This window comes from Quercus suber, unplaced genomic scaffold, assembly GCF_002906115.3.
Source record: "Quercus suber isolate HL8 unplaced genomic scaffold, Cork oak 2.0 scaffold_417, whole genome shotgun sequence".
NCBI lineage: Eukaryota > Viridiplantae > Streptophyta > Magnoliopsida > Fagales > Fagaceae > Quercus > Quercus suber.
This window is the reverse complement of record NW_027069868.1, coordinates 561,611-571,476: the sequence shown is the minus strand read 5'-3', so window position 1 is coordinate 571,476 and position 9,866 is coordinate 561,611. Positions and strand designations below refer to the sequence as shown.

The window sequence follows — 9,866 nt, the reverse complement described above, 5'->3', positions numbered from 1 at the left end:
ATATTGTTGGATTCCTATCCTTGTAAGCATCTGTGTTTTGTTTTGTATTTTTTTTTTGGATAGGATTGTAAGCATCTGTTGTATTAACAAGAGGGATTTTTTTTATATAGATTAAATAAAAATTAAACGATAGTTAACGAGAGGGATTATGATTGAATAAAATTATTGTCATAGTCATCTGCCTCAATATGTCATTTGAAGGCCCAATCCCCATATGAAAGACAGAAAGAGCCCAAAAATTTGCTTGCACATTCGAAATTGTTCAAGAGAATTTTATTTAACAGAGTGCATTTATTTCTTCCTTCACACTATTGGGCCAATACACCAATTGATTTTTGGTGTAATCTAGATCCCTTATTCAACAAGTTCCTATCCTATACTAATTGGAAATTTGGAATCTACACTTTATATATAATAAACTAAGTTTTAGCTAAAAATTTCCCCGTGAAAAAGGAAAAATGAATAAAAAAGCGAAGGCAAACGAAATTGCCCTGCACATTTGAGTGATGGTAAAGCGATTCCATTTTTTATCCAAGAAAATGATTCAGATTTTTTGCTTTCACAGTGTGGGCCAGAGGGCAACCACCAGAAGATTGGCAACGAATCTATCATTTGGAATATTCTACCACAATAGATTAGCAAGCACATCTTACTCCTGCAGTGCTCGCAAAAAGACAGAATTTACAATTGCAATATGAGAGAGAGAGAGAGAGATGCAAACAATGCTAAATCACCATCTTTATTATTATACTAGTGGAAACAACACTTTGAAAAGTTTCTGTTCTTCACATAAGCAATTAATAAGAAATCAAATCTATAATGGGGTGTGAGTAGGAAAAAAAACCTCTTATAGTAACTGAACAGAACTAGAGGAAAACAAATCCTGGGAAGAACAAAAAGAATTGCTTATATATCTACGGGAATATCTCACCAAATCTCTATAGGATACCTAGTTAATAATAAGATGTATTGATACGTATTCAAAAACCAAACCTTTGAAGACCAAAATTAAACGAGAAGCTGCTGTTCCCCACCAAAAACAAGGCAAAAACAACCATAGCAGCAACAAGGACCCACATCCATGTCTGCATCCTCCTCTTACCGCGGTTGCGAAGAGGTGGAGGAATAGATTTTGCCTTGGCCGGCTTAGTAAATTGCGAGGGTTTTTGAGACCTCTTTGTTACTGTCATGGGATTTTCTCTAGTTTCAGCCTCCTTGGTAGTTTCAGTTGGAGTTTCTAAGCTTTGAGCAATTTCTAGTTCAACAGCACCATCAGTAGCCTCTTCTCCAGATGCCTTCTTTTTTTCCTTCTTCCTTGCTTTTTTCTCCCTTTCCTGCATAAACCACATGCAATGGTGAGTGATACAGAAAGGCAAAGAAGAGAGGCATAACACCCTTTTTTTTTTAATGAAAAAGTATTTTATTGAAAGAGCACAAATAAGGATGCAACCCTAAGAGAGGCATATGCATAATGCACGTATAGTTCTGGCATGCTAAAATGCCAATTGAAGTCATGGAATTGGGAACGTCAGTAGAATTTACCTTCTCTTTCTGTTCAGCTTCCTTCTGTGCTCTTAACGTAGCCCTGGCTTGGGCCTTTTCCGCATTTCGCTTTTTCCTCTCCAAGGCCTCCTTGGCCTTGTTCTTCTCCTCCAACTTACGTTGCTCCTTCAACTTGGCTGCTTCCTCTTCCCTTCTCAATTCCTCCGCCTTTCTGGCCAACTCCTCTTCCTCCTTTGTTAGCTTACTCTCTTCTTCTCTTGCCTCTTCAATCTCATCTCTGCCGGAAACAGTTGCTAAGCCATTCCCCAAAAGATCAGGTTTCACAGGCTTTTTAGATTTAGTTGTCTGATTCTTTTGTTCAGCAGTATTCACAATGGATTTCTCCTTTACTTTTTCAGTTTCCACTTGTACAACTTGTTTTTCTTGTTTAACAGGTTTTTCTTGTTCCACAGTTGACAGCAGGGACACAGAGTTATCCTTGTTCACCATTGAGTTATCCTTGGTCACCCTTGAGTAATCCTTGGTCGCCCTTTCATAAGCTACGGTCGGAATTAGAGGTGGCTCCTCGTTGGGACCGAGTGAACGGCCATCCAGAGTCCTCAGTCTCCTCAATGTGCTCCTAGTGTTGCACCTGATGTATTCTTTACGGAACTCATCGTTTTTGTTCCATAGTTCCATAATTTTCTCCACCTAAAAAGTCGATCTGAAAGTGTTAAACTAAAGCATTTTTGCTAGATGAGAGCAACAAAAGGACTACATGAGCTCACCTGGTTAACACATAGTCGTTGCAATTCCTCCTTTTCTCCCTTTGTCACTAAGTTAGCAGCTAAATTATTATCATCCCTGTAACTATAGAAGTATTTGTTCTGCAGATTTAAGGAATAACTATAAGGTCAATCTCTCAGTTCCTGAAATTTGCACAAATTATTTTTTGAACAATTGAATCTGCAAAATTGGTTAAGTGCTAAAAGATAATAATGCTCTCTCTTTTTTTTAATTACATTAGATAGATCCCTCCCCCAGTGGTAAACACACACTAAGTTTATTACAATTAGTTTTACTAATATTTATTTATTTATTTTTTTTTAAAAGAGAGAACAAAAAAACACAAAAATAATAAATAAATAGAAAACTACACAAACAAAGTGGTGCAAACTATTGATTAGTTTTGCTACTTAAATCAACCAGTACAGTTGGCACATAATGGGATAAACATTACTCTAAAAGTGCGAATAAAAGGAAACAAAGTACCATCCACACCTCTTCAGGACTATAAACAACTACATTGACACATTACCAGTGCAACATATTTTAGGTGAAAAACACTTCATGCGTCATCTTGTTAGATAATTATTAAATCTTAATGACTTAGATTGTAAAAAAATTTCCTATCTGTTCTTCTAGTCAAAAACTGCAGTCTGCACAATTTGGAGTTCCTACAAGTAAATCCATTCCAATATTCTGTTCTATCAATCTAATAATTGTTAACAACATTTAATGTATATCATCCTACCATAGTTTTATTTTATTTTCTATTTATTAGATAAATAACTGAAATTCATTAAAAAGATGCAGAAAGGACAACCCCAAAACAAAGGAAAGTTTTCACCATTGAGCACTTGCTTGAGAACCTTAACTGTGTGTGCGTGTGCATTAGAAAACAAGAAAGAGAGTGAGACAGAGCATAATCATAACAACCAATAAGATAGATTATACCAATCAACTATTTTTTATTCCTTACAATAAGAGGGGGAAGGGAAATTAGAACCCAGGTTCTCCCCCATGGCCCATGGGGCAGTCAAAGTAGTACCACTGAACCACAAGGTTCTTGGCAATCAACTATAATTAAAACTAATTGAAGATTTCTTTTAGATTAAGTCAAATTTAATTGATAGTATTGCAGGGCATGGATTCCGCCATGCATTTGCAGAACTTTCTACTCTGTGGTCTGATATCTTTGGTACCAAATAGAAATACTTTATATGTTGTCAAAATCCAGCTAGATATACCCTAAAGGAAACTTCATATAGGAATATTGCACTTATTACTCGGCCATCAAATAGCAGTAATCCTACACAAATATCAAAACAACACACCTTCTCATACGCTTGTTTCTTCATGCTCTGTAAATGTGCGTATGCTTCTTGGCGAATGTCATCTGCAGCTTTAAACTGAGCTTGTAATTCACTAATCTTATCACTTTCATCATTGAATTTCTTTTTTGCAGCTTTAGTGACAGCTTCAGCTTTTAGAACATTTTCTCTGAGTACATCCAGTTCCTTCCTCAGAACCTGTAAATGCTGATAAATCAGATAAGCTATCGAATGCCAATCACTATGAAAGAAGAAGTTACCTAATTGATAATTACAGAACTTGCTTATAAATAACGAACAAAAAGATAAGTATAGAAAATTTAAAATGTGCATAGCTCATGTCACCTGCTAGTTGCATAGATATTAAAAGATAATGATAACAACAAGAAAACAGTACCTTCATGCGTTCTTCAATTTGGTCTTTCTGATCTAAAGCCTGCTGAACATCATCCTGCCTACCCATACTAGATGAGAGCTGTTCACGAAGTTGTTTCAATTGCCTCATTTCATGAAGATACTTCTTTTCTTCCTTCAGATCTAGGGTTTCATGTTGCATTGCATGTTCCATGTTTCGTATCTGCTTACCAACCATAAATTGAAAAAGATAAGCATAGTTGCATAAAATGAAACCAATTCAAATGGATCAGACAAATTCCTCATTCAGCTATTTGTGGAAAAAGATAACTGAATGCATACCCTGCCACCAATATCCTCAACAGAGATTGCATTCTTCACTTTGTTAATCATAGACTGAACAGAATCCATCTCCTGGCGTTTGGACTTAAGCAACTCTCGTGCACTTCTCTCCTCTGCCATGGCAGCATCAAAATTTTCACCGTGCTCCTTCCAAGTGACCTAATCATAGCAGCATTGCAACAATCATATAACAGAAACAAAAATCTTACTCTCATAAATATTGTGAAGCAATAACTTTCCTCACCCTTTTCATTTGGATTTCAGCTCGAATAGCATCCCGACTTCGAGTCTTCTCTTCAACTTGTAACTGAGCATGTTTGACCTGTTCTTTTAAATTTTCGTCATCATATCTAGGGACCCTGATTAAATAATAGAATGGCCTTTTGACCACCTCAGTATTCTGTCCTTCCAAAGCATCAACAGCGGAACCTTCTGGTGAAGTTATTGAGGTTTCATCACCATGAATCCCAGCCATACCCTCAGCTCCTTGAATTGCTGGTTTGTCACCACTATCTGTACTAGTCAACCGATCATCTCCATCTTCAACATGTACAACATCTGGCACACAGTTTAGTGCAGTTTCACTGACAGCAGCTAAGCCATCCAGAACCTTGGACTCAGATTCAAGGCCATCATCGCAAGGCATATCCCTGTTACTAAGCGTGGATGTATTTTCAACTTCAGACTCTGATTTCTCATCAGCACCTAGACTAGTAGAAAAGCCACCTTCATTTTCAACCAAACCATTTTTATTAGATTCCACAACTGTAGCAGAAATTGAATGATGCTGGTCATCAGCACAAGCAACGACCATTCCTGAAACTCCAGATTCTATCTTCATGTCATCACTTGGTTGGTCAGATATTTTTTCTTCAGAATCAATGGCAACAGAACCAGTGTCAGTTTCAGACCTTACATTATTATCATGGGAACTTAAAATGCTATAATCAGGGCCATTCTCAGCTTTAATAGTTTCATCAGGGATAGTCTCAGTGTTGATTTCTGATTTTGTATCATCAGCTGGACAAGAATCAGGGCCATTCTCAGCTTTAATAGTTTCATCGGTGCTAGTCTCAACCTTGATTTCTGATTCTGTATCATCAGCTGGACAAGCATCAGGGCCATTCTCAGCTTTAATAATTTCATCAGGGATAGTCTCAGTGTTGATTTCTGATTTTGTATCATCAGCTGGACAAGAATCAGGGCCATTCTCAGCTTTAATAGTTTCATCAGTGCTAGTCTCAACCTTGATTTCTGATTTTGTATCATCAGCTGGACAAGCATCAGGGCCATTCTCAGCTTTAATAGTTTCAATGGGGCTAACCTTGGTGTTGATTTCTAACTTTGTATCATCAGCTGGACAAGAATCAGGGCCATTCTCAGCTTTAATAGTTTCACCGGTGCTAGTCTCAGCCTTGATTTCTGATTTTGTATCATCAGCTGGACAAGAATCAGGGCCATTCTCAGCTTTAACAGTTTCATCAGGGCTAGTCTCGGTGTCGATTTCTAACTTTGTATCATCAGCTGAACAAGAATCAGGGCCATTCTCAGCTTTAATAATTTCATCAGCGCTAGTCTTGGTGTTGATTTCTAACTCGGTATCATCAGGGCTTATGCTTCTGTTTGCATCTAAGTTTCCAACTTCAGCCTCTGGCATATCATCTTCAGCAACACAAGTTGGAATGTTCTCAGTAATTGGAGAAGCCTCATTCTCAGCATCCACTTCTACTGCTGTATCATTATCAGGAGCAGTAGGGAAGCTTTCACCATTTTCAACAGGGACCTTCCCAAACACAACAGGGGAGGGCAAGCATTCCACTTCTTTAGAAGACCCATTTTGTTCTGGTGTGTTTTGAGTAGCACCAACCATATCATTATTAACTAAATTCTCTGAAATGCTATCTTGATCATGCTCAATGGCCAAGCAATCTCTGCTTTCATCAGGGACAGGGCCATTGACAACTTCTGGTTCTAACAGCTTATTGGCTAATTGACATGTAGCTTTTTCTGAATTCTGCTCTGAATCCACTTCATGTTCCTCCGTGTCTGCTTCAACAGGAATCTCCTTAACATCATCATCCCCACAAACAACCGGGAAGGACAAGATTTCACAATTTTCAGAAGACCCATTTTGTTCAGCATCAACGGTTTCTGAAGGTTCATCTGCAGTATGATTGGAAGGCAAACCGTCCCCATTATCAACAGGAACAGGACAATTACCAATCTCTGTTTCTAACTCTGTATCAGTCACAACAGTTCTCTGCTTCTGTTCCAACTCTACTCCAGGACCCTCTAGTGCACCTTCCACAGGAACTTCATCGGCCAATTGTGGTCTTTCTTTCTCCGGATCCAAATCAGTTTGACCATTCAAACTCACCATATTCTTAGATTCCTCATTTTCTTTACCATCTGTCACCGAATCATACTCTCTTTCCTCCTCAACATTCTTCACTCCGTCACCAAGCTCAATCGCCAGCTCAGATTCAGCATAATTATTAACTGAAACCTGAGATTCCTCAATTATTTCAACTTCCCCAGTCAACTCTAAATTATTATTATCCTCCCCATCCACTGCCTTCCCATCATCAACCTGCGTGGATTCACATTCACAATCAGCAGCCTCCGAAATGGAAACCATAACTTGAGAACCTTCAATCCCTCTTACATCCTCAGAAGACTCCTCAACCTTTACCTCATCAATCTCTGCCTCTGCCTCTGCCTCAGCCCCTCTTACATCCTCAGAAGACTCCTCAGCCTTAACCTCAATTCTCTCATCAATCTCCGCCTTTGCCTCTGTCTCAGCCCCTCTTATTTCCTCAGAAGACTCCTCAACCTTTACCTCAATTCTCTCATCAATCTCCGCCTCTACCTCCTCCTCAGCCCCTCCTACATCCTCAGAAGACTCCTCAACCTTAACCTCCAATCTCTCATTAATCTCCGCCTCCGCCTCAGCCTCGCCACGTGGCTCGGATTCCCCAACACCCTCCGTCACATTCTCAACCTTTTCCAAAACGCCACCACCGTTGCTCTCAGGCTTCAATTCGCCACCAACTCCACCGCCCCCAGTCTCCCTATTCTCCAAGCTGACATTCTCAACAATGACCTCACCGACAAGATCCGACGGCTCAACGTGATCGTCCGAAACCGCTTCGCCTCCGGTTACGAACACGTAAGAGCCGTCTGCATCTTCCTTATTCCAATTCTTCTCATTCTCATTCCCATTCCCATTAATAATAACTCCATTATTGTCTTTGTGCAGATCCTGATAGCTACGCTTTTCCTCAACCTCCGACACCGTGACCTCGCCGTGTACATCCATCTCCGCTGTCATTGTTCCGATCACACACTACTTTAACCGCTAATTGTGACTCCTATCTAATTAACAGTAATAAATTTCAAAATTTATTAAATCAAAACATCAATGACCGACAATTATTCTATCTCAATTTCACAAACCAAATTCAAATAAAAACAGAGATTAGATAAGAATTGGAGATCAATCAGATAAAAAAACTTACGTGAAAAACCAAAGCAGAAGATTCAGATCCAACGGCGGAGGAAATGCCGGTGCAGAAATCAACGGATCGAGAGCGAGATCCCAATGTGGGGAATTCGAGGACTGGATCTTAGGGCTGGATGCTTGCAGCAATGAGAAACCGAAAATAGAGAATGGAGTTTTAGTGAGAGAGAGAGAGAGAGTCTCAAGTCGAAGAAGAAACAGCTGGCGAGAGAGAGAGAGAGAGAGAGAGTTTCTTTCGTTCTTTCTCTGAAATGTGGCTCTTTGGTTTGAACTCAAATACCTCGCTCACGCTTTTTTCTTTTTTTCTTTTTTCTTGTTTTTTTTTTTTTTTTTTTTTTCTATTTTTACATTTTGATAAGTTTACTAAAATAGTAATGTAATATCCTCGCTCACGCTTTTTTCTTTTTTTCTTTTTTCTTGTTTTTTTTTTTTTTTTTTTTTCTATTTTTACATTTTGATAAGTTTACTAAAATAGTAATGTAATACTATATCTAGTTTAAAATTTTTGCTAATTTTGTTTTACGTACTCCTATTTTTTTTAGATGGCTTTACATTCTCCTATTTGCAAAAGGGGCTCAAACGCCAGCTCATGCTATTCGTTTGGATCTGTCCAAGCAAAAATTAAATTGGTGCTGAATTTAATGGCGATAAGATAAACTAATCCCACTAGTTATAAATGGTTCTGTGTTTGTTTCCTGATTTTGGGAATTGGAGGAACCCGAGGCATTCTGATGAATGATGTCGTCACTATCTCATCCACATGGCAACATCTCTACCCTTTTTAGAAGGAGAAAAAGATTTTTACGAAGGGGAATGGTAACGAGTTTCCTTAGAGCATTTATTTATAATTTATTTAAAGAAAGTTTTTATAGAAAATAAAAAAAATTAATTAATATTTTGACAATTTTTTTTATTTCTCATAAAAGTGTTATCAAAACTTTCTTAAAATGAATTATTAATAAGTGTCTTAAGGGCACTCGTTAGCATAACCCTTTTATTAAACAGCATAATAATTACGAGATGAAAACTGGCACATTTTTATCTAGCTTTAGTTCTGTTTAAGTTTCAATTATTTTGTTAAAATTAAAAAATTTTGTTGAAAATACTGTAGATAAAGATAACAATTAATTGAAATAGTATATTGGAACTTATGAATAGTATCAAAAATAAGTTGAATAGTAAAATAAGTTCGCAAAAAATAAGTTAGCCAAACAGACACTATTAGTACACAACGATATTACTAGGAGTGTTCACAAACCGCAAAAATTGTACCAAAATCGGCCGCAAAATGGCATAATCGCACTGCACTACAAGTAATAATGCACCGCACCGCACTTAAGTAATAGTGCACCGCACCCTCTTTATATATTAATATATTTATTTATTTTTAATATTAAATATATTATTAATAGTTTAATAACCCTAGTTTAAAAAAAAAAAAGTTTAATAACCCCAACAAGTGTTGACTCGAAAAGCCAACCAAAAAAAAAAACTAGCTTAATAATTTAAAACTTGGCCCAAAAAAGGGAAAAATTAGTTTTGGGTCGAGTAAGAAAAACCCAAAATTTGAAAAATATACCGACTTCAAACTGCATCTTTTACATAATATAGCACATGTGACCGCAAAAATGAGATGCGGTGCGATTATAGTTTTGGCTAAACTCTAAACCGTACCACACCACACTGCACATGTGACCTCAAAAACAAGGTACGGTGCAGTTATGGTTTTAGCTAAACCGCACTGAAAAGTGCGGAGCTAAAAATGGCCCAAAACCGCACTGCATCGCACATCGAACACCCCTAGATATTACCATCTCACACTCTTGGAGCAATGATCATTCAATAAAGAGGAAATTTTACATATATACACTTAGATTAAGTTAGAGTATAATTTTCTATTATATTTGCTAAAAAAAAGTTGAAGTAGAATTTCTACCTTTTTATAAAATAAAAATAAAAAGTATACAACGTTGTTATTATTATTATTATTATTTTTTTTTTATGGAAGTATAAAACATTTTATCCAGCTACCTTAATAGTTACGAAAAACAATA

At 37.3% G+C, this 9,866-nt stretch overlaps 1 protein-coding gene across 3 annotated transcripts; it reads right to left on the bottom strand.

Moving 5' to 3' along the window:
* Positions 1 to 714: 714 nt before the first annotated feature.
* Positions 715 to 8,084, bottom strand: LOC112029955 (uncharacterized). 3 transcript variants are annotated; one of them, XM_024062631.2, is made up of 8 exons: positions 7,811 to 8,084; positions 4,537 to 7,667; positions 4,293 to 4,451; positions 3,994 to 4,173; positions 3,600 to 3,794; positions 2,271 to 2,369; positions 1,543 to 2,193; positions 715 to 1,334 (listed from the first exon to the last, which is right to left on the bottom strand). In XM_024062631.2, the coding sequence occupies exons 2-8, from the start codon at positions 7,621 to 7,623 to the stop codon at positions 981 to 983; spliced, it is 4,725 nt and encodes a 1,574-aa protein (XP_023918399.1). In that variant the 5' UTR covers positions 7,624 to 7,667; positions 7,811 to 8,084; the 3' UTR covers positions 715 to 980. The 3 variants fall into 3 exon arrangements, with proteins under 3 accessions (XP_023918399.1, XP_023918400.1, XP_023918401.1); XM_024062632.2 differs by having other exon boundaries at positions 4,537 to 7,663; XM_024062633.2 differs by having other exon boundaries at positions 4,537 to 7,616.
* Positions 8,085 to 9,866: the final 1,782 nt, after the last annotated feature.

Coding starts and splice junctions, on each gene's coding strand:
- LOC112029955 (XM_024062631.2), bottom strand. CDS start 7,623: ATGACAGCGGAGATGGATGTACACGGCGAGGTCACGGTGTCGGAGGTT. Junction 2,370..3,599: donor AGAAACAAGCGTATGAGAAG/GTGTGTTGTTTT, acceptor TTAAATCTGCAG/AACAAATACTTCTATAGTTA. Junction 2,194..2,270: donor AACGACTATGTGTTAACCAG/GTGAGCTCATGT, acceptor TCGACTTTTTAG/GTGGAGAAAATTATGGAACT.